Consider the following 25,583-nt stretch of genomic DNA (forward strand, 5'->3'; position numbering starts at 1 on the left):
AATTCTAGTAGTGTAAGAGAAGTTACCAAAACAGATGACAGTTCATCTTCAATTTTTCAAACTTCCATTTTACGTTTCATCCATGTGTAGTAAAAATCAGTCGTTATGAGCTGCTCTGACTGCAGCACTTCACATGCTACCCTAATGGGTTTCAAAACTTCTAAAATATTTTCAATATTTTGCCACACACTGCCTAACAAATACAATTCCTTTATGGGTGCAGATAAATTAATGCAAAATTGTTTTAGCTCCACAAGACATTGTAACGTGTTAACGGTGGAATTCTATCTGGTTTCTCAGTCTGGTATTGGTTTCCTACACTTTTCTCTTTTTATGTGTATAAGGATAGAAAGTGTTCGCAGCTATTTCACCACTGCTCTTGCTTAAGCCAAGGGAAGTTTCAATTCATCACGTTTCAGAACATCTTTAACAGCCAACTGCAGAGAATGTGCAGCACAACGAACAGATATCATAATACCCTGAACACATAGATCATGGAAATTTTCCTTACATACGTTTGTATTACTAGAGTCTGTAGTCTCAGATTATTTATTATCTTCAGTATCATTATCATCCATATCGAGTTGTCCAGATTGTTTCTGAGCAAGTAATTTGAATGACCTTATCATATTAGTCCCGTTGTGTGTTGTTAAAGAATACACTTGTGCTAATTTAATTTCCGATTCTTTCAAGACACTTGAAACTATTTTGCATAAATTGTTTCCATGCATAAACTATTTTGCATAAAAAAATTTAATAATCACTTTAAAAAATTTAATATTAAAAAAAATAAATTATTAAAAATAATAATAAATAAAAATACTGCAGAAAAGTTTTCCATTTATGCATTTATTAGAAGTATATTAATATTAAGCATGTTTAGATATACTGAAGATTCTCTGTAATTCAGTGTATGAATTTCTCATCGTTACAATTCAAAATATCTGAAATAAAATAAAAATTCATCCGATACAAATGAGAATTTCCAGGAGTTATTATAATTTAATTCATAAGTAAAGTTTACAATAAAATAATACATTATTATTATTTCTTCCTGATTCAGGGTTCCATCTCGTGTCAGGTACTGCTACCAAGTACAGAGTGGTTGTTATGTCTGGTGTTACTGTTGGTCGAGGAACTCTCTGACTATCCTATAGGTATTCAGGATTGTGACTTTCTGGAGTTCCTTGTAGGTGTTCACTGGGAGACCTATTGCTGCTAAACTGTTATATAGGGTCTTTGGCACCATACCAGTGGTTGACATGATGACTGGGATGGTTGTAACGTTGCATATGCCACCTGTCTTAGGTTCGTGTACCTCTTGAATTTTTCCCCATGGGTTTTCTGCAGGTTGCCAGTGTTGGGTACCGCTATGTGAATCAGATAGGTAGGCTTTTCCTTCTTGTCCACAAGGGTTATGTCCGGTCTGTTGTGCGGGATTGTCTTACCCATTATTATGGCACTGTCCCAATACAGCTTGTGGATTGTGGTCTCTAGTACTGCCTGGGGTTCGTACTTGTAGTACGGAACACTTTCTTCAATCAACTGGTATTTCCTTGCTAGCTTCTGATGTATTATCCTGGCTGGTCGTGTATACTCAGTCTAAGTGATCACCTTGCATTCCATGGTGATGTGTTAGATCATCTCTGAGGCCAGGTGGCATCATCGACATATGTCATCAGACACTTTGGGCTCCTTGGTGAGGTATTTTCTATAGTTTCTGGTGTTGATTACCTGGTCTTGAATAGCGAGCATGAATCCTTCAGTCTTGGGGAAGAGTGTCCCGCTCGTGAGCCATGCATTGGAAACAGTTTTTATCTATGTGATCTTGATGGAGATCATTCTAGTAGTCTGCCATGGAGTGTCTTCTCTGACCATGTTTCTAGCTTCGTTTGTGCCTCCTGGTTGGGAGGGAACTTCTCGATTAGGTTGAGTGGGGTATACTGCTTGTCAGTCTTCTTTATGGCCTGCTGGGGTTCTGCTGTGTGTTTCTGGAAGTAATCCTTCAGGTTAGCAATCGCTGTTTTCTGTTGCTCAATGAGGTCTATCAGGCCCCTTCCTCCTTCTTTCAAGCAATTGTCAGTTTCTCCATGGCTGACTTCTGGTGGTGTTGGCAGCTCTTGGTCATCATTGTCCTTGTCTTTCTCATGATATCCTTCAGCTCGGTGTTAGTCCAATCTATGACCCCGAAGGAGTATGCTAGCACTGGGACTGCATAGGTTTTTATGGCTTTAACTGTGTTCCCTCCGTTCAGCTTTGCTTTCAGCAGGCTTCTGAGTCTCTGATGGTATTTTTCGGTCAGGCAGGCCTTAATTTCCTTGTGCTGTAACTGCTAAGCCTGCATCATCCCCAAGTATTTGTAGGCCTCTCTCTCTCTGCCATGGCTTCGATCTCTTTACCAGTCTGCAGCTGGTAGTTTCAGTTGACTAATTTTCCCTAGTGCAATCCGTGGGTCTTACATTTGTCTAGACCTAATTCCATCTTAATATCATTTTTGAATTCTTTGGTGATTCGGAGTAGTTGCTGGAGGTGCTTCTCAGTTGCCGTGTAGAGCTTGATATCTTCCACGTATATCAGGTGGGTGAGGGTGTACAGGTTCTTCCTTCCTTCTTTGAGGTTATTTCCATACTTGCTGCTGTGAGCATGGTGGATAGAGGGTTAAGTGCTAAACAGAACCACAGTAGGCTCAGGGCATCTCCCTGAAAGATTCCTCTCCTGATGGGGATTGGTCTGTTCTGATGTTCTCGACTTTAATGGTGGTATTCCATTTTGGTATAGTTCCTAGGACAATTGTCACTATTGGATTGACTTTGAAGATGTTCAGCCCCTCTATTAGCCAGCTATGAGGCACAAAGTTGAAGGCCTTGCGGTAATTGATGTAGGCTGTGTACATGTTGCAGCGCTTCTTGTGGGCTTGATCTATAACCGCGGCATCTATAATTAATTGCTCCTTGCTTTTCTGCTCTTTGGCCGTTATGTTCTGGCTCTCCGTGTGGTCTGATATCTTCCTGGTTATGTAGCTGATTGGGTTTCTTGTCTCTTCTTCTTTAGGCTTCAGATAGTGAATCCTTGAGTGAGAAACTTTGGGATTGTCTCTAAGTGCCTTATCATTTGGGTGAACTGCTCTGCCAGGTGCTCTTGCTTGTGTGTGCAGGTGAGCCTCTTGTACCAGTAGTTGTGGATGTTATTTATTCCTGGAGTTTGTCAGTTGTGAGAGTTCTTGATCATCTGTTTTACTTCTTCCCGAATCTCCCACTCTTTCATCTCTTGTACGTCTTGTGTTCTAATTCTATCCAGTGGGCTTGGCTGTTATGTCTTACTTCCATGCTCCATATGTTGCCCCAGAACTCCTCAGTCGTCTTCTGTTCGGGTGGTCCGTTCTTTCCCGTCTTCTTCGAGACTCCTGTAGAATCCTCTTTAGTCCTCAATGAAGATTCGCTTGTTTATTTTCCTTTGGGAGCTCTCTTTGAATCGGTGTAATCTTTTGCTGAGTGTGAGGAGGTTCTGCTTCAATGTGTCCAAATACTCACCTATTCTCTGATTTTTTGTCATGCCTGCTGTGGGCACTATTTCTCTTGAGGATGCTCTTCACTTTTACAATCAAGTTCTTACTCCTATTGCCCCATTGGTACCGGGTCAAATTGGCCTATCTTGACTCTTAATTCTTCTATCTTCTGCTGAAATCTTTCCCAAGCTGGCAGTTTGTTCTGTTTTCGGTTCTTCTGCTGCTGGTCTCTCATTTCTCTTCCATCAATCCTAGTGGCTGCTATGGCAGCACAATACACAGCTGTGTGGATGGCCTCCGGTGTTGCACCATTGTTGTCGAGGTAATGTGGTATTATTTGCCGATTGAGTTGGTCTGTGGCTCTCCACAAGGTTCTATTGGGCCTCTGCTTCAATATCACGTGGGTCTTTGTGGGGGCACCAGTCCTTCGAATTCTGTTAGGGCCTTCTTCCACTCGTCTCTTTCCATTTCAGCTGCTGTGGGTTGTATTTCTTTTTGCTCTTCCTCCTCTGGTTCAGTGTTGGTATGTTCTTCCTCCTCTGTTTCTGTATTGACCATATTCTTTATCCTTTTTAGTTGATCGCTCATGTCCTGCTTGATTTTTTCCAAGATTGCAGGAGCTGTCAGGTTCTTCATGATGATGGCCCTTCTCTGGTCCGCTATTAGCTGTTCAGTGACCTGAATATCCAGGAATTGTTCCAGCCGCTTGGTATGTAGTCTCGCCCTGTACGTTGTCATATCAGTCTCCAGCTTTGTTATTTCTTAGTATGCTTGCATGATGTACTAATTCATATCGATGCTCCACTTCATGCGTTGCCGTTTTCTTCCTTCCTTTGTGGTCACTACCGCAGTTGTACAGGAAGCACTTCCAGTTGGTGGGGTTCAATGGTCTTGCTCTTCTCTTGTGGTAGCCATATGGAGGAGAGCGTCACTGTCTTCCTCTGGGAGACCATCTCTGATTTTTTGAACCGACCCCTCTGCCTAAGGCCCTAGCCCAAGTGACTTTATCCTTCTCCACACTCGACGCAGTATGATTAATATTTCTCTTCCACATCATCCATCTATGGAGGTGGACTTTTTTTAGTTTCAGCTTATGTCCAGTGGTAGTTCTCAGGAGTGACTCCAGATGGCACCACAATCTGCCTTAGCCACCCACCTTGGGGTGGCTAAGGCAGATTGTGGAGTAGCTCCATTGGAGCAACTTTCACAATGTTTATTTATTTATTAATTTATATTACTATTATTATAACAGTCTCCCAGCATGATGGAGCCACATTCGCTTCCACCAAGGCGGGACTCTAGCACGGTTCCATCAGGCTAGTAGTGCAGTGTCGTAACCACTGGGCCATCACACCCCTTTTATTATTATTATTAGTAGTAGTAGTAGCAGCCATATGGTGCAAGGAAGCCTGAGGCTTATGCTGTACCAGCCAAAAAAAATTCCCAAGTTACCCTGAGAGAGAGAGAGAGAGAGAGAGAGAGAGAGAGAGAGAGAGAGAGAGAAAAAGAAAAAGAGAGAAGTAGAAAAGAATCACCAAGAAAGAGAAGAATGATGATATCCGGCTGAGGACCCTGGGTTTGCCCATACTCACCAGATGTTGAGCCCTCTGGGATTATGTACACTTACCGAAGACACTTCTTTTTGAGAATCCTTCCTCCAAGACGTCCAAGCATAACCTAATATCACAGCCGAAGTGCACTCTTCCAGAGTGGAAACAGGAATGATGAACCCTCAGAAATGGAACATGCTAATCTTATCAAAGAAAAACGCTAATGAATTGTTCTCATTACTACGTCCTTTCACTTCCTTATCACTGATATGATCGGTGTAAGTGTTCTGCTGCATCGAGATCATCCCTTTCCACGCACCCCCACTGCAGAGCTTCGATTCAAATAGCTCAGCAGGGATCCGGTGGCTCGGCGGGTCCCTCCGCAACTCATTTCTTGGTCAAAGTGAAAAAACTCTTTCCCTATCCCTGAGATGGGCTCCTAATTGATGCAGTGCTTTTCATGTCTTCTTAGTAACCATTCTAGAAGCCCAGCCATGAACAATGGAAAAAGAAAGAGAAAGGAGTATGTTTCCTACTCACTGGATTTACCCATGAAAATTTTCCAAATTTTCTTTGACCTGTAGACCGTAGTCGATGTTTGAACCAAAAACCTAACCACTTTTCCAAAAAATGTTGGTTTCATTTTCGGTTCAGAAAAAAAATCTGTTCAGTGGTTTCAGTTCAGAAAAATGGGTGAGGTTTTGTTTGGTTTGCAGTTCTGGTGCAAAGTATGCTGGGCCACCACAATGCATCGAAAGCTCCTGCAAAGTCAGGTGCGTCCATAGCCAGGTGGGAAGGAGCAGCAGTGCATAGCACACACTTCTTGATTAGACCGGGGTTCGAGCCCGTCACCACCAAATTCGGAGGATGCGGAAATGTCAGGGAATGACCACCGCATACTCCCGGAGCAATATGGCCTTAGTTGCTAATGCTTCTAAAAACCAAATAACAAACAAACAAACCTGCAAAGTCAGGGGATATGGCCAGTATGTATTTTTCCTCTGAAGTGTTTTTACTGTTTTGACTAGGTAGTCCTGTTTTACTGTTTTGACTAGGTAGTCCATGGCATCCTCTATGGAGCATCCCTGTTTAAACCTGTATTGTTTGTCTGATTGTAAATTGGCGTTGAGAAAGTGGGTCTGTAACCTGAATAAAATCAGCCTCTCCATTACCTGTCAACCTGTCTCAAAACTGGCAGCTAGTAGTAGTAGTAGTGGCATGTGATGCAATAAAACAAGGGTATGAGCTTATGCAGCATCAGCCAAAAAAAAAAAAAAAAAAAAAAAAGTTACAAAACAAATCCCTCTATATGTTTGTCCAGTTCCTCCCTAAATTTATGTAACCTATCAGCTTCCATGACAGATGGAAGTTTGTTCCAGCAATTAACCACCCACAGCAAATTTCTGCACATCTATTCTACATCTGTCTTTCCTCAATTTGAATTTATGCCCCCTTAGGTTTGTAATCTGAACAAGTGGAAGAATCCCATCAGAATTCAGCATGCTTAACCCATTCAAGGCTTTATACACCTCTATCATATCACCGCGCAGGTGCCTAGTCTCCAGTCGCTGCAGTTTGCAGAACTTAAGCCTCTCTTGGTAAGAGGATCCCTTCGTTCCCTCACCAATCTTGTTGCCCTTCTCTGTAAACGCTCAAGCAAATCTACATCCTTCCTAAAATGAGGACTCCAGACTTGTATGCAGTACTCAAGGCGTGGCCTGACCATTGCCTTATACAGAGGGACAATCACCTCCTTTTCCCTGCTAGCAAAATTCCTGTATATCATTGACAAAACCCCATGACCTGCCCTGGCAGCCTGTCTGCATTGCTCAGAAAACTTCATATCTGACTGCAACAATTTCTCCCAGGTCTTTCATTTTCTACCACCTGAAGTGTAGTACCACATAGTTGGTACATTTCTCTTGGGTTACTTCTACCCATATGCAGTATTTTGCATTTGTCAAGGTTAAACTTCAGTTGCCACTTTTCAGCTCATCTGCCCAAATTTTCTAGATCCTGTTGCAGTAGCACACTGCCATTACTGTCATTAACAACCTTGCCAACCTTTGTTTCATCTGCAAACTTCAACACGAAGTCTGATATACCTTCATCAATATCATTGATAAATATACAAAAAAAACAGTGGACCCAACACCGAACCCTGTGGGACTCCACTAATAACATTAGTCCACGAAGAGCAGCACCCATTGATTCTCACCCTCTGTCTTCTCCCACTTAACCATCCTTTTATCCATTGTAGCAACTTACCCTTAATACCATTCTGACGCAACAGTGTCAAAAGCTTTCCTGAAATCCAAGTATATGATATCAAAATTATTTTTTTCATCCAATTCCTTTGTAACCACATCATAATAACCAATCAGATTTGTCAGACAAGACTTTCCCTTAAGAAACCCATGCTGGGTCTGAATTATTGCTGCAGTCTTGTCTAGATGATCCTGCAATACATCTTTAACCAGTGACTCCATTATTTTACCCGGAACAGAAGTTAAACTAACTGGTCTGTAATTACTTATGTCACCCTTTGATTCCCCTTTGTGAATTGGAGATACATTTGCACATCTCCAGTCTGTGGGGACCTCCCCTGAGTCCAAGTATGCTCATTATTATGGCTAAGGGTTTGCTTACTTCCTTTGCCACCTCCTTTAATATAACTGGATAGATCCCATCCACCCCAGGTGCCTTTCTTATGTTTAACTTCAACAATTTCTCCTCCCCTTTGCTCTCAGTTATTACAAAATCATTAAGCACCCTGCTACAATTTGATAACCTTCTGGGATTTTCAACCCTTAATAACTCCTCGTGTGTGAATGTAGATGCAAAATACTCATTCAGTTTGTTTGCTATCTGAGCAGGATCATCAACAGTTGAACCATCGATATCAAGTGGACCAATCAAATTCATCCCCTTCTGCCTTCGCCTGCCTAACCTCCTTTGTGACTTGGTTACAGACTAGCTTATATCTGCCATAGGCTTCTGTGTCGCCTGATAATTTATATGTATCCCATGCATTTTTCTTCTCTGCCACAAGTCTCATTATTTCATTTGACAACCATTTAGGCTTAAACCTTGAACAGTATTTCTTAATAGGTATGAAACTTTTAGTAGCTTCCACGATTAATTCCTTGAATGCTTCCCACGTAGAATTTGCTGTTGGTATCATCATCAGGTGATCCCACTGTACAGAATTTAAAAACTGTCTGAGACCACAGTACTCACCTTTACAGAAGCAAAAACTCTTTCCGTTACCCCTGATGGTAATTATATCTTTAAGTAAATCCCACATCAGTACACCTTGATCACTGCCACCTAGTGGTTCCTTTAACTGCAAATTCTTAATACACGAATGATCACTGTTGATAACCAGATCAAGAGTATTATCCCCCCCCCACCCCACCCTCTGGTTGCCTCTCGAACATGCTGCTGCTGAAAACAATCATCCAATATATCCACAAAAGTCTTACTAGTGTGCGAGTGACCAATACACAAGTTCCAGTCGATATCTGGGAAGTTAAAATCTCCCATTATAAGAAATTTTAATTTACTATCCCACTCCATTTCTCTGTATAATTGTTTATTGTACTCATTCGAGTCATTAGGCCTATAACACACTCTTACTTTCATTTTTGCTTTCGCAGTGCTTATGTCACACCAAACTGACTCAACGGTAAACTGTTCATCTGTATCAACTGGATGCACTTCTTTTGATTTTATTTTTCTTAATTAACAGCATAACACCTCCTCCCTTCCTATCCTGTCTATCCTTTCTGTACACATTGTACTCCCAAAATTCCAATTCTGCATTCCTAACATCTGTGTGACACCACGCCTTTGATGTCTTGGCCAACACTTCAAATTCATCAAATTTATTTACTATAGTTCTAGCATTGTTATACATGCACCTATTCTTAGTTACCCTAACACATCCCTTATACTCACCTGTTTCACGATGACTGCCATCAATCCCTGAAACCCCAGCACCCCTCGCTCCAGACCGCTGCTTATTCTAATAGAAGGTGCAAGAATCACCTTCACCTCTGCCTGCTGCTACTTTTAATCTTTTAGTCTGTGAATCTCCCCCAAGCTAGTAGTTTTCCGACCCACCTACCACTGCCTCGATAGCATCAGCAAATATTCTTGCACCCTTTCTATTTAAATGTATCCCATAGATACACTTAAATAGAAAGGGTGCAAGAATATTTAAAAGAAGCAGTCTGTAGAAGTCGTCTCTCCTGTTAACAAGCACAGACTACGCTGAAAAAATTCTACCCCTTGAGCCTTGCACATTCCCTCGAGGGCCAAAATGATTGACAAGGCTCTCATTGTGTACTCCCTCCTTTCCTGGCTGGGCAGAATTGCAGACACTTTCAAATTTGACCCTAAGTCATGACTTAAAGAAATTGGCCTGTGTGATTTTAGATCTCTTTGTTATTTTTCTGGATTTTTGAGTATTAATCTTATGTTATATTAATCTTGGAATGCAAAATAGTTTATTCATTGTTTTTGATGTCCAACTCATGATAACTTTCTTCTAATTCAACAATACTCATGTACTGATGAATTATAAGAAAGTTAACACATTTATTGGCTAGCAGATCAGCTTTATCTTTAACTGTGGTGGCTATAGAACCATCTGCTTTTGACCTATATGGGAGTAGAGGTGAGCAAAACTTGTGACCAATTGCCTTTGCAAGAGACCAAAATACTCGAATACCATTTCGACAAAAAGCAAGTTTTCTATTCTTAACCTGTTAGCCTTTGAAATTTAGTTTGGATTGATTAATAACCGCTTAACAATTGTTGCAAGCTTTGGTGTAGGCAGAAAATGAACCTGGAGATTTGCATACAAGCCAGTTGCAATATGCAACATTCTTGAACAGCCTTACCACATTTATTGGAAAACCAAGGTTTAGATAAAGGATGAAATTTTAAGGTGGAGCATGGGAAAAGGGCTTTCATCCCTACAAGACTAATTTTACTGACATAATCTGAGCAAACACTGACATCAGCAGATTTAAAACAGTAATCATCCAAGGAAAGGAGAACAGAAATTTCACAGATTGTTTTATTTTGTATTCTTGTAATGCCAGACAGCACTTGGCTGAGAATGGCCACCTGTGAAGGACCACATTGGAGTTGCGAACATTAAAATCACCAAGGAAAATTACTTCAAATGATTAATGTAGTTAGGAGAATGATAGAGGCAACAGATGAATTTGACAGAAAGAAGTAGAGAGATTTTAAGCCAGAGAGGATTGAAAAGAGGAGATTCCAAATTACTAAGTTTTTGACAGGAATATCAGAGCAGTTGCACAAGTGCAACTTTTGGAGCAAGAGGAATTGTACAACAAATAATTAGGACAACTGAGATGAGCAATGGTCGAATCCACCAATAATTTGGATTCTGTCAGAAAAAGTATGTATAGCTTGGCAGACCATAAGTTGAAATGGACTTCATTGAGATTGGAACTGAGACCACATATATTTGTGAAATGATAGTATGAACCAGAGCTGTAATGCTTGATACGTTCTACATTGATATCAATATTTGTAAAATAATAAGAGGAGTTTACCTCAATATAGTACATATAGGTATATCATCGATACACATAATTATGGGGAATTTTTTGAACAGCTTAGTGCAAAATTATGTTAAATTAACACTAAAATACTCGGCCCAAAGTTACCGTATTTCTTTTCTAAAATATTGCTTCAAAACAACATTGTTCCAGAGTTTGCTAGGGTCAATTTAAATCAAAAAATTTTGGGCGTAAAACAACTACCACTTGCCACATCGCATAATATCATTAAACTTGCCTTAAAATCTCGATATTCTAATAAACAAAAATATCTTTCCCAGGTTAGAAAGCTTCGCGATAAATTAAAAAATTATCTACATCCTAATGATTGGTCTATATTGAAGTCCTCCATAGATTTGCAACGGGAACCACAGGCCTCAGATATAAAAAACAGACGTTAACAAATTGCAAACATTATCGAGAGGTTCAGGACACGTTCATACGAATTCTAACACATTGTCGCAGGCTTGCTACCAAGTACATACAAGTGGGCTGATGACCTCCCCCCCCCCACATACACACAGCGTGCTGCCACAGAATATGTCAGTTAGTTCGCAAACACCCCTCGCCCAGCATTCAATGAACCGACATATCAATAGGTTACAAATCTTTCCTCGTATACGCTATCGCAAGACCAGATTTCACTTTTATCCAAAGGATTAAATTATAATTTACCACCTAAAAAACAGTGCGTAATTGATATTGAATTTGGACTTCGTAATATTCCACAAAAAGATTTATTTATTCAACAAGTTAACCAAGTGGTGAATGACATAAAAGAAACATGACTTCCTACCTAAATTGAATACATATGACAGGTCAGCTTTACGTGAACTTCGGGAAAATAAAGACATTATTATACAGAGGGCAGATAAAGGAGATACAGTGGTAATACTCGATAAACCTGATCATAATAATAAGTTAGAATAATTGTTTCAGATACCTTCACTTATCTTGAAGTAGACCCGGCACTATTTACGAATTTAGTCAATCAATACAATAAAACGTTAACCACGTGTCAAAAAAGCGATTACATTACTATGGCTCAGTTAAAGGAATTGAAAGCCAGAACATACAATATTCCTGCACTTTTCAGTCAGGTAAAATTACACAAGACTGGATTTCCTATTCGGCCTATTGTTTCCTACAGAAACTCGGCATTTTCATCCTTGGCCACACATGTAAATAGCATTATAAAACCCTTTAACAGGTGATACAATTTGGGATTAAGAACTACAATACATTATTTAATAACCTTAAGGACTGTAAACTTGGTGACAATGATAATTTATTCTCACTAGATGTTACCTCACTATATACAAATGTAAATGTTGAATGCACATTAGATATTATTTGGGATATGTTTAAATAATAACTCGATACCGATTAATTATACGAAACTTCCTATTAAGGAAATTTTTCACTTAATTAAACTGTTAATTGAAGCCAACTATATGACACTTTTGAGACAAAGTGTACAAACAAATGTTTGGTTTGCCAATGGGATTGAGCCTGAACGGCTTAATATCAGAGATCTATCTCTCATTGATTGAGCATATAAATATGATGCCTTTTCGACCCCGTATCACATACTCTAGGAGGTATTTAGACGATGTTCTAGTTATTACTGACAGTAGTAGTACTATTCAAGACATTTTACATTCGTTTAATAATATTCATTCTAGACTCAGATTTACATTAGAAAGAGAAAGGGAGGATACAGATACCAAGTCATTAAATTTTCTAAATTTCACGCTTACTCTGGACTCGCATAAAATCCAATATAACATCTATCGAAAACCTACAAACACCAGTATGCTTCTGTATTATAACAGCTATCACCCATTCACCTACAAAAGATCGATTATCTTTAATGAATTTCTAAATGCCTACAAATATTCAATGACTGAATCTGCTTTGGGCTCAGAAATACAAATATTAACCAGCAGATTCTTAAACCTTTGCTACAAAAAAAACCGAATTAGGGTACAAGCTAAGGATAGGATGCAAAATACTACACCAACCAACAATAGTAATATCAAAAAATACTTTATTCCTGCTCCATATGTTGAATAGTGGCACAAACAGCTTAACAGATTATTTAAAGATACCAAATTTAAAATTGTGGCCAGGCCAATATGGAAATTACACACTATACTGAACAATCGCTCAGTCTTTTCCTCGTTCGCAACACAAATTAATGACCTGGTATACAACATTTCTTGTGGTGATTATGACACGTCTTACCAGGGTTCGACTCGTTTTCCTTTGAATATTCGTGTTAATCAACATGCAGCCTCAGTTCATGCTTCTCGTTCAGCAGCATCAGAATTAATTTTACGCTGTTAACAAAAAACATACTTTTTTGTTTAACGAGGCCAAAATACTTAGTGTCCATTGTAATTATACGCGACTATTAATTGCAGAAACCATAGAAATTAAATTATACAAATTCTGTTAATGTTCGTGGTCTTTAGCCCATGTATCGGAGATCAGTATTAGTCTTCGCGCATGTGTAAAAGCACATGCACAAAGACTAATAATCCCTATTTAAGTTTCATGTGCAACCATCATATTCAGTAATTTTCATTCCTGTGATCACGACATATGGTCAAAAAGCGTTGTCAGCTTCGGGAAAGAAAAATCGTTTTGCAATTTTAAAGAAATTCAGAAATTTTCTTAATTTCTTTAAAATTAAGAAAATTAATTAAATTCTTTTAATTAATTTTCTTAATTTTAATTTTAATTAAATTGATTTATAATCGTGTTAAATTGAGTTTTATTGGGTTAAATTGATTTTTAATTATTTGTTACTCTGATGTAAATTTTTCAATTTTTTTCGTTTTAATTTCTGGAGAGTATCATATGGAAGTGTTCTATGTATTATATTGAGGTAAACTCCCCTTATTATTTTACAAAAATTTGTGAAATGAATGATGTAGTGTTTATTTGGTTTAATTCTTTTTCACAGATAAGTTTATTTTATTAGTTTGGCTATTCATGATGTATTGAGTATAAGAAAAGGTGGAGAGGACATGTTGCATGAAATTTTTAGATATGCTGTATACACAGCAAGAATATACTTAGCTCCCTGATATAATGTGGCCTCGACAATGACATGCACACTACTTCCTCCAATCATTATCTGGCTGAGTAGGGGCAGCAAGATTATACACTAGCTGGTCCAGAAACCTTGTAGAGAGTCAGCAATAGGTTCAGTTTGGTGTATCTAGCAGCTGGTGTGTGAATAGAGAGCTGTACCCTCAAAATGTAAGGAAACTTGAATCTCATCATGATGCCTATCGTAACATCAAAAGACATCAATCATACTGTATGCCGGAAGAAATGGGGAGTTGCCGTAGCTTTGCACTGGAGACTAAACATGGGTTCCACCAGTTCAAGCCACCAATAAGCAAAGTGGTGGTATTGCACCAGTTGATGAGAGTCAACTTTCACCTAGTGTAAGTTTGCTGGTAAAAACTACTCTCTCTCTCTGATCTTGCGGAAGTGAATACCCTCGAAATATAAAGAGGTTTGGATCTCATCGTGATGCCTATTATAACCTCAAAAGTCATCAATCATACTGCATTCTGGAGGAGATTGAGTGGGGGGTTGCCATAGTTTTGCTCTGGAGACCAAACATGGGTCCCACTAGTTCAGGCTCCTAATAAGCAAAGTGGTGTTATTGCACTGGTTGATGAGAGTCACCTTCCACCTAGTGTAATTATATTTTAAACTTCTACCTGGTGTAATTATATTTTTAGCCACAGTAGCAACCTGTTGCCATTCTCTTCCTTAAAATTAGGAAATAACTCTTCAAATAACTCATTCCTCACTCCAGCATGTTGTCTAATTCTTGAGACAACCATAATCTGACACCATGCCACATTTTTTTGACACAGAAGTTAATGTACCACATAATATATATAAAAAGGATAGGTATAGGTATGTTGAGAGTCAGACGGCTCTGGGGATTTCTCCCATCTCCGCATATGTGCTATGTATCGAGTGACAGTACCCTGTCTATGCCAGAGGTTTAAAATAATCTATGGGTCATGTGGTATATAGTTTGTTGTGCCCATTGTTCATCTGGCCTGTTGGCCGCCGGGCCCTTAGTGGGACCCCGGCATTACCATACCTAGCGACAGGGATGCCGGCCGAGTGTACCAAGAGACTAATTATACTCTGGCAGGTCCTGCCACTTACTTTCCTGGGATTTCGGTGACTAGGACCTAAAATAAAGGTTGGAGCGATCACGGTTGATTTCAGTAAAACTGCGTTTAGAAATCGCTGTGTGGGGTTTTACACTGAAAGAACTATTTCTAGAGAGCCTAAAAGGTTGGGCAAAATTTGATGTGATTTAAATTTGGACATGTGGGGCAGTCGCTATACAAGAGAAAGTGTTGGGAGGGGAGGGTGAAGACTAGGGGGATGAAATAGGAAGAATATAAAAAGGATAAAGTGTAAAGTGTGTTCATGTCAAACAGCACCAGGGGTTTCCCCCATCTCCGCGTGGTTTTCTTTGTGGGTGTAACAGATCACTATTAAGTGATCTGTTACACCCACAAAGATCTCTGGCCTTAACAGTGATCTGTTAAGGCCAGAGATTTAAAAGTGTATGGGATTTGGAAGTGTTGTGTTGTGTATCGTTGTTCCTCTGGCCATTTAGCCGCTAGACCCCTGCTGGGGCCCAACGTTGCCCACACTCAGCCCCGTGGAGGCAGACCAGGTACACCCAGCATAATTGTTTACTCTGGCAGGCCCTGCCACCTAATTTCCTGAGATTTCAGTGGCTAGGGCCTAAAAAAAAAAATAAATAAATAAAATAAAATAAAAATAAATAAAATAAATAAAAATAATAATAATAATAATAACGCGATTTTAAGGGGTGGTTCGCTAATGAGGTTAAGTTTCGGAATTGATGCACGATTTAGCTGTTATAATTTGGAAGTTTTTGTCGTGTGGGGCGTACACTGTGATGTATAGAGAGAGAGAGTGGGGGAAAAGACTGGAGGGGAAAGACAGAAGTATGAGCCCAATAGGGTAGTGACCCCAGATATCACTGTGGCATGCCCATGCCGCACCAGGAGAAGTAGACGGGGGAGGGGACGTCCCGGCCCTTCCCTCCGCCAGGATATGGAGAGAAAGTGGGCCAGACTAGGTGTCCAACCCAGATCACCAAAAGGCGAGGCAACAGCGTAGCTGCGGTCACAGTCATGGTTTTTGGATGTTCAGTTCAGTGTCACTTCAGGTAGGTCACAGTCTTGGTTCAGTCTCACTTGTCTCGTGTTCATCTATGGGATCAGGAAGAGGAGTGATGACTCTGGTCAGTTTGTAGTACTGCTTTGATGTCAATTCAGGTAGTCATATTCGTTGAGAGCATCAGTCCTGGCCATTTGCACCAGGTTATGAATGGGGAGTTATCTTTGTTGGTAATTTCTTCTGATCGGTTGTAGTCATGCGGTATGTTCATGCCGTTGTCATGAATGTCTCCTCCTTGGTTAGTTTCAATGGAGTTCTATTCAGATGTTTCCATATTGTTGCGGATAGCGATTTCTGTTCTCCTTCTGTTAAAGATGTCCTGGGCGTAGCGGCTGAACGCGGTGTACTCGTCTTCCGAATCCAGGAGGTGATACTCATTGTCTTTTGGTACAAACTTTATACTGGTGATGAGTACTGATCTTTGTTCCTCATAGCATTCACATTTGTGCATGATATGTTGCCACGTACGTCTCCATATTGCCACAGGTGCAAGTTGGGTCCTCGGTCAGTCCGAATGCATTCAGTTTTTGCGTTAAAGGGCCCATGGCCCGTGGAGTTCAGTGTTCAGGAAGGTGGTGTTCAGTCCTGGGTAGAACCATTTGGGGGCTTTTGGGTAGGTCTTGTCTACGTAGGGTATAAATTTCCGTGTGACTTCACCCTTGGTCGTCTCTTGCCATCTCCTCTGCCAAGTTTCTTTCAGGTGTTCCATGATTTTCTGTTTTTCCATTCGGTGGTTGTTTGTAGGGTCCAGTGTAAAAGTGTCAAACGTGGTCGGTGTTCCCTTTGCCAGGTATTACATCAACCCACATCTCGCCACATCCAGGTCCAGAGGGAGAGTTCCCGCCAGGACCTGCAGCGCACAGGTACTCACCGTGTTACACGCCCTGGTGATGGTGAGGAGTATTTTTCGCTGTATTGTATTGAGGATTCTTTTATTTACTGCAGTTCTTGCTTTGACGTACCATATTGGGGCTCCATAAGTAATTGCTGGGACGAAAATTGCTTTATAGTAGAGGGATAATGTTCTTTTGTTTAGTCCCCAGTCTCTGCGTGTTACTCTGACTACTAGTGCTGTGTATTTTCTCAGCTTCTCCTTCAGATATAAGAGGTGTTGTTTAAAGGACAGGTTGGAATCTAGGATAATGCCTAGGTATTTCATCTGTTTCGCCAGTTTGATTGTGCTTCCCCTTACTTTTATCTGGGGCGGCCATCTGATGTTGAGTGTTCCTCTCAGTAGAATTGAATTCGTTTTGGTCGGGGAAATCTCCATTGTATGCAGGTTTGCCCAGGCCTGGAGCACTTGCAGTGCATGATTTGCACGGGCTTCTAACTGTGATCTAGAGCTCACTGCCACCGTTAGGACGAGATCATCCGCGAAAGCTTGTGCGTTGACATCACCCAAGTCGAGTGCCAGGAATTCATCAAAAACAATGTTCCACAGGAGCGGCCCCAGGACAGATCCCTGCAGACCGATCTTGTCAAGCTCCGGAACGGTGCCATTACCCTGATTTTTCTATCTGAGAGGTAGGATCTAATGCAATTATATAAATTCATGGGGATTTTTGCCTTGCGGAGTCTGCACAGGACGCTCGGCCACCAGAGGGTGTCGAACGCCCCGGCGAAGTCGACCACAATTACCAGGAAGTACTTTTCATTACATTGTGCTGCGCTTTCTAGGAGGTTCCGAATTGCTTCAATCGTGGAGAGTCCGGGTTTAAACCCATATTGTCTGGGTGACTCTAGGTTAACTTCTTTGTAGTGGCTGAGTATTCTTCGATGTAGTATTCTCTCCAGGAGTTTACTTAGTGTTGATAGTAGCGCTATGGGACGGTAAGAGTTTGGTTGTTCAGGTGGTTTAGTTGGGTTTTTCAGGATGAGCTTGAGATGTGCTGTTTTCCAGCTAGTTGGGAAATGGCCCACTCTGAGGTAGCAGTTGAAGAGGTGCAGCAGGGGGTTTCGGTATGTGCTCGACCGCCCTCTTAACGAGTTCTGGGTCCAAGAGGTCAGGGCCAGGGCATTTCTTGTTGCGCATTTGTGTTGCAGCTTCTTGTAGCTCATCCATGGTAATTGACGGCTCCATTTGTTGGGTGTTATAGGTCTCGTTTGCCTGTATGATAGCTTGTTGGTCTTCCGTGAGTATATTCGGTAGGTCTTTTATAATGGTGTTCAAAATGTTGGCCACAGTCGTCCCATGTTGTGGTGAGGGTGCGTTGCGGCGTTATAGTTGCTGTGGTTATTTCCCCCCTGGGGAGTTTATTTGTTGTGATCTTGTAGATCATATAACCTTTAACCACTGTATCATTTTTACCTTTTTGACATGGTAGCCTGTTCTAAGGCTGACCAATATTTTTGTATTAGTTTTATTTTTTGATTTGGCGCATTATGGCCATAGCTGCCAATGCGCCATTAAAAACCAAACCAAACCAAATCTTGTAGATCACTCCCCAGGGATTCTCATTACCTTTAGTTGAGACCAGTCGTTCCCAGGAGGACTTTTTACTTTTCTTTATACTCTTGGTATAAGTATTTCTCAGTACTGTATATTGGCGGCGCAGGTAAGTGACCTCAGCGGGTGGCCACCACCTCCGTGCTCTCTGATATTTCTTCCTTTTTTGTTGGACTAATCTCCTTTGTCGTTGCAGCTCTGGGGTCCACCAGGGCATGGTCTTGCTCGAAAGCGTTTTTCTTTTTATGGCGACTTCAGCTGCCTTGGTTATAATGTTTGTTATTATTTGTTGCAGTTCGTCTGGGTATTCTCTTATTTCTTGGCCATCCTGTCTGGTTTGCCCAATTCTATCATGTTGGGCTCTACTAATAAGCTGTTCTCGGTAGAGTTCCCAATTGGCTTTGGAGATTGCAAATCTGTTTAGCATCGTCCTTTCTGTTGCGATTCTTGCTGTGGTTCTCTGTATCCGGTAGGTGATGGTACAGTGATCCGATGTGGTCCAAGCATTTTGCACCGTCCAGTCGGTCACCTGGGAATCTATTTCTTGTGATTAGGGTGATGTCAATGGTCGCCTCCCAAAGTGTATTACAGAAGGTTGGGAGGCAGAAAGGTTGATTTTTAACCGTCAATATTGAGTTAGCCAGGAACTCTTCCAGTCTTTGGCCGTTTCTGGTGCTGTGCCAGACTGGGGATCGGCAGTTGACGTCGGCACCTATTACGATCCTCTGTCCTGCTAGGGTAGTTTGGACATCCTGGAGATATGTAATGGCGAAGTCAATCTCGACGCCAGGTCTGCAGTAGAGAGAGACTGCATAAAGGCAGCCGACAGAGCTGATTATATGTGCACATGCTGCCCATGGCGTGCATAACTGCGGGATCTTGGTTACTGTTATTTCTGGGTTGCGGACTATAATTGCCGCCCACGGTGTATCTTTGTCACTCTGTACTATTTTAAACCTGAGCGGGTATCCCCTAACCTTCTTCATGTGAGTGTAGGGCTCTTGAATAAGGATGAGATCAGCATTGTCTTCTTCTGCTTTTAGGCATACTTGGGCGACCACTGCTTTCGCACGTTGCGCATTTATTTGGTGAATTTTTAGCACTCCATCGTTATATTTTTTACGTTGCGTACCCATAATCGGTTCTGAATTGATATATACACTTGAACTTTTGATATGTCGGACATTTTGGATCTCTTATGGAATGCGTGTGATCTAGCCTTAGTAGCTTGCAGTTGACGCATACAGGGTCTTTTGCTTTGTTTGGGCAGCTACTGAAGTTGTGCCCCTTTTCGGAGCAGTGGCCGCAGGTTGGTTCCATTTGATAACATAAGGATAAAAGTGTAAAGTGTATTGATGTCTAACGGCACCAGGGGTTTCCCCCATCTCCGCGTTGCTTTCATTGTAGATGTACCAGTTCACTGGGAAGGCCAGAGATTTAAAAGTGTGTGGATTTTGTATATGTGTGGTGTTGTGTATCGTTGCTCATCTGGCCGTTTAGCCGCTGGACCCCTACTGAGGCCCAACGTTGTCCACACTTGGCCTCGTGGAGGCAGACCAGGTACACAGAATGAAATTTTACTCTGGCAGGCCCTGCCACCTAGTTTCCTGAGATTTCAGTGGCTAGGGCCTAAAATAAAAAAAATAAAAAATAACTCGGTAGGGGTGAGCGCTAGAATTAGAAAAGCCAATTGAGGTGTATGCGATTTAATTTGGACGCAGTTAAGTTTTTGCAGTTTGTGTGGGGTTATACGCTGGCGTATTAGGCAGAGTAGGGGGGGGGGGAGACTGAAGGCTGGGTGGAAAAGACAGAAGTATGAGGACGATAGAGAAGGCGACCCCAGGATTTTCAGTGAGGCAGGCCCAAGCCCCACCAGGAGAAGAATCAGGGTTGGTAGGGGTGGGAGGAGATAAGACTGTCTCCTCCTCCCCACCAGGGGAAAGGGAGTAAGGGTACCAGGCAAGGGAGCCCGGTACTGATCGCCATCAGGCATTGACAGTTGTGAGCACGTGCGGGTCCAAGCGATCTGAACCGGATCTTCTTTGGTGTTCTTTTTCAATGGAGGAGTCAGATCCCAGTCGCAGGGTCATACATGAATGAAGTCCTGTGTCAGGTTGTCTCTGGTTCAGACGTAGGTCTTCCTGGTTGTCAGTTCCCTTGTGAACAAGGCTAAATGATGGTCATGTTCATGGTTGTGGGTTATTTGGTACAGTTTTCTTGTGTATTCAGGTTTTCTCTAGTCCTGGTTTTGGGATTCATCATCAGCCTCTGGGTGCTGTGCATGGTGGTTTGCTATAAGTGCTCGCCTTCTAGCAAAGAGTTTCTGTGCAAAAATGGTAAGGGCTTTGTATTCTTGTTCCGAGTCGAGAAGATGCTGTTCCATGTTCTGCGGGAAGTAGGTGATAGCAGTGGTGAGTCTGCATCGCAGGTCCTCATACTGGTCGCAGTCATACATGAGATGATGCCATGTCTCCTTGTGGCCACAGAGGCAATGGGGATCCTCAGTGATTCGGAAGCTAGATAGTTTTGCATTAAATGGCCCGTGCCCTGTGAGCAGAAAGGTGACGTGGAGCCCCGGTTGAAACCAACTCGGGGGTTTTGGAAAGACTCTGTTTACGCTAGGGAGGAACTTCTTGGTGATTTCACCTTTAGTGGATTCTGTCCACCGATCCTGCCATTCCTGTCGGAGGTGGTCGAGAAGTCTGGTTTTTTCAAGTTTCCTGTTGTTGGCGAGATCCAACGTGAAGCTCAGGATAGTGCATGGTATTTCTTTTGCCATATTATATGTCAGGGCCCATCTGATGATTTCCAAGTCCAGCGGGAGGACTCCGGCCAGAACCTGGAGTGCGTGCGTGCTGACTGTGGAGACAGCTCGTGTGATTGTCAGAATTATTGACTGCTGGATGTTATACAAGGTTCTTCTATTTACCACTGTACCAAACTGGTGAAGCATATGTGATGACCGGGATGAAGGTAGATTTGTAGTAGAGGGACAGGGTCCGCTTGTTTAGCCTCCAGTCCCTCCTGGTCACTCTTGCAACCAATGCAGAATATTTCCGTATCTTTTGTTTAATGTACTTTAGATGGGGCTGAAAAGACAGATTTTTGTCAATGATGATTCCGAGATATTTGATTTCTGTAGCAAGTTTAATTGTGGTGCCTTGGATTTTCACTTGCGGTGGTCTGGCAAGGTCGAGTCTGCCCTTCAGGAGTACCGAGCAGGTCTTACTTGGAGAAATCCGCAGGCAATGGATTGTAGCCCAGTTTTGCAAAATTCCTATTGCGTGGTTGGCTTTTTCTTCGATCTGCGCTCGTGAGTCAGCAGCAACAGTTATTATCAAATCATCGGCGAAAGCCTGGGCGCCGACTTCGCCAATATCAAGGGCCAGGAATTCATCTAAAATCATATTCCATAACAGGGGTCCTAGGACAGAGCCCTGCGGGCACCCCCTGTGGATTTGTCTAGTTAGCTTCCTATACGGTGCATGTACTTCGATCGTTCTCTGTGTTAGGTAACTCCTGATTGTGTTATACAGGTTTAGGGGCACTCCAGCCCGCCTAAGTCTCGCGAGGATGCTCGGCCACCAGATGGCGTCAAATGCCCCCGCGAAGTCAATACTGATAACTAGAAAATATTTGGTAGTACAGTCTTCTACTTTGTCCAGCAGTGTCTTGAGAGCTTCAATCATGGATAGGCCAGATTTGAATCCAAATTGCATTGTGTTTGTTAGGTTTGCCCCTTCGTAATAGTGGAGTAGCCTCTTGTGCAGCATTCTCTCGAATAGTTTACTTACAACTGGGAATAAGGCGATTGGACGGTAAGACTCTGGTTTTTCTGGCTGCTTTGATGGATTTTTCAATTTAAGTTTGATGTTGGCAATTTTCCAGTCATTAGGAAAGGTTCCTTCTTTGAGGCAGGTGTTATATAGCGTGAGTAACAGAACCGGGGTGTATTCCACCGTTTTCTTCACAATTTCCGGTTCAATTAGGTCTGGGCCAGGGCATTTTTTACTTCTGATTTGCATGGCGGCCGCATGCAGCTCATCCACAGTGAAGGGTGTTTCTTGTTGGTCAGTGAAGTATGAGTCATTTTCTTGACAGATCCGCAGTTGTTCTGGGAGGGTAGGAGTTACCTGTTCCAGGAAGATGGTGTTTAGGATATTGGTCACCGAGTCATCCCACGTAGTGGTCAGGGTACCCAGCGGGGTCATTGTTGCTTCTGCGACTTCTCCTCTGGAGTGTCTGTTAGTGGCTACTTTATAAACCACTCCCCAGGGGTTAGCGTTCCCTGCTGTGGAAACAAGATTTTCCCAGGTTTTGCGCTTGGTGTCCTTTATTAATTTTGTGTATCGATTCCTTGCGTCTTTATACCTATCCCTCATGGCCGCGACCTCAGCGACCGGCCAAGATCGCCGAGCCCGTTGGAAGTCCTTTCGTTGTCTCATTACTTCATTTCTCAGGTTTTCAATGTCGGGGGTCCACCAGGGCATGGCGCCTGGCTTTGGGATTTTCCTTTTCATTGCCTGTTCGCTAGCTTTTATGATGATTTCAATTACTTTTCTTTGCAGATCATTTGCCTCTCTCGGTCGGCTCGCAGTCTGGTAATGCTCCCCAACCTCAGCAGTGAGTTTTTCCTTGAAAGTTTCCCAATTTGCCTTATTAACTGCAAAGCGGTTTAGTGATGTTTTTGTCATTGGGGTTCTACTGAGTTGGTTCTGTATCTGGTATGTAATCACTCTGTGGTCGGACGTGGTCCAGGAGTCTTGGACTGTCCAGTGTTTAATATATCGGGCGACGTTCGCAGTTGCAAGTGAAACATCTATTGTGGCCTCCCACAGAGTGTTACAGAAAGTTGGCAGTTGGTGTGGCAAGTTGAGGATCTCAAATGTAGTGTTTGCCAGGTGATCTTCCAGGATCTGGCCATTTCTCGTGGCTCTCCTCAGTGAGTGCAAGTGTGATATCTGGTCCTACAATTCGAATGAAACCACTCCTCTTATATGAATTATATGAGGTGTGGCCATAAAATAATGAGACATAACTCCATAATTACTTTATTGAAGAAATTATTAATTACACAATTTATCTGTTCACAGTAGTATTCCCTTAGCACAGAGGCAAAACTGAATTCTTTTGAAGGAAATAAAAATAATTATGTTGGCATTTTAAGGTTAACTACCATGAATGCAGTCTCACTGTTTAAAGATCACTCTTTATATTAAAAGACTACTTTTCATTTTATGCTTTCCTGTCTCCTCATTTCTCTCTTCTTATCAGAATGTTTGGATATGGAACTTTATACACTGGTTTGTGACTTCTTATGTAAGTTGAATTTTACGTAACTCAGGAATGACTAATAAAGTATTGCTGCTATATCCCTGATGTGCCAAAATTACAAAAACCACATAATATCTTCAGAAGAATGAAGAAAAATAGTTATATATTTTTCAATTGATTGGTTATATATTTTTTATATATTAGTTATATATTTTTAAGTAGTTCAATTAAAAACGTTATCTGGGGACAGCGGTGAAGTAGCCAGAGTGGCATATAAGAAAAGAAAACATAAAAGGAAGAAAAAACACATGTTGTTGTACTGTAAAAAATTGATATATATTTCATAGCCTTGGTTATTGTAGTTTACTTCGTTGGTGTTGATCCCATCACAGCTTCTCGTATTTTATCTTTGTCCTTTATTATTGTGTTCACTGTTGACATTGACATATCTAAATTCTGTGATACTTGTTACTGTGTGACCATTTTCATACATCCTTATTAATTTGCTGATCCAAATCGATCGCTTTCCTTTTTTTTTTGATAGATTTACTAGTACCACTGTCACTTATTCTCTGATAACAGTCAAAATGAAATTTTCTGTAAAAAGCTTCACAGGATTAAGGTGGAAACACACTATTATCACCTCACGCAAGCTCACATTTTGCTAAAGCACATTTCTTGAGGTTACTACCAAAAAACAATAAAGAGTTTCCAGTTTATTGGGCTTTTCTGTTAGTGCAATTTCATTATAAATGGGTAGTAAACTCGATCTTATTGCATTTGCAATAATACCGATAGCTGGAATTCTGTGGATTTTTACATTATTATGGTGAAATATGTGTCCCCTTCACTGAAATCTTCAGTCAAAAAAAAAAACAAATTTTCGGAATCTGCTGATCATTCCTATTTTTTAAGCTTGTTACTCCATATCTCATTTGTGCAATTTTTTTTTTTTTTTTTTTTTTTTTTTTCTGTTTTAAATTTTACAATCCTTAAAAAAAGGGAAAAAAATTTTACATAAGGCCAAAGTTACGTAACTCAGACTTATCTTAGTCGGGGACTTACTGTATTGAATTCATCATTTAACATCTTAGATGTTATAGTGGGTGGGGCGGGATATTGACTTTTCATTGGGTTGTATGCTGCACGAGCAGTGATGTTGAGATAATGCTATCATTAATAAAACTTCAATCAAGCTTTCATTCAATGAATCGAATATTTTATTAAGTTAAAAATTTACAAAATTGTATTATATTAACTTTGTGGACTGGGCAAAAGTATTGCTTCATTATGTTGTGCATATTATTACAACACTCTCTCTCTCTGTGTGTAACTTGGTGAATATGAGGATAGGTAAAGCTAAAATTTCCACCCTATTCCTTTCTTTGTTCATGTGATGTTACTAATTTCTCTGTATGTAAAGAAAAATCATGGGATTACAAATAAGTATTTAATGAATTTGTTTGTGTTATTTGCAGAGCCATGCCTACTCTTTTTATTAAGCATATATGAATTATATATTGCAGTAAAAATATTGACTGAGTTTGAACCATACTTGCTCAATGTATTGTTACATAAAAAATACTTAAATCTTCATTAACGAGTTTGTTTTATTTTATTTTATTAATTCAGATAATTTTGAAGAAAATTGGCATTCCGAAGAATATTCCAGACATTTTATTCAAGGTTAAGAAATTAGCCTTGAATGACAGGTAATCAAATTCTGTGTAAATAATTTAATCAACACTTATTAAATTGCTTGTTAATTTAGTTAGAAGTTAATTTTTTAAACTTTTTATAGGATGTAGAATTATCTAGAACATTGGTGGCAAGCAAAACAAATAATTAAACACAAGCGGTACCCAAAATGAGTGTAGATGGGAGTGAGGAGGTGCATATGTACTGAATTGATTTATTAAAAATTGTCACATTTCAATTTTACTTTA

At 40.9% G+C, this 25,583-nt stretch overlaps 1 protein-coding gene across 4 annotated transcripts in view; it reads left to right on the plus strand.

Moving 5' to 3' along the window:
• The window catches only part of LOC150081741 (ATP-dependent RNA helicase DDX55), a 596,429-nt gene that overhangs the window by 364,270 nt on the left and 206,576 nt on the right, over positions 1–25,583 (plus strand). For all 4 annotated transcript variants that reach the window (XR_016547250.1, XR_016547251.1, XM_090378843.1 and 1 more), the window contains one exon: positions 25,270–25,349. Coding sequence is in view for 2 of the 4 variants with exons in the window: in XM_090378843.1 (XP_090234969.1) it covers positions 25,270–25,349 (80 nt within the window). In the remaining 2 variants the exon portion in view is untranslated. The remainder of the gene's footprint in view (positions 1–25,269; positions 25,350–25,583) is intronic.

This window comes from Mastigoproctus giganteus, chromosome 8, assembly GCF_048544385.1.
Source record: "Mastigoproctus giganteus isolate SK-2022 chromosome 8, ASM4854438v1, whole genome shotgun sequence".
Classification (NCBI taxonomy): Eukaryota; Metazoa; Arthropoda; class Arachnida; order Uropygi; family Thelyphonidae; genus Mastigoproctus; species Mastigoproctus giganteus.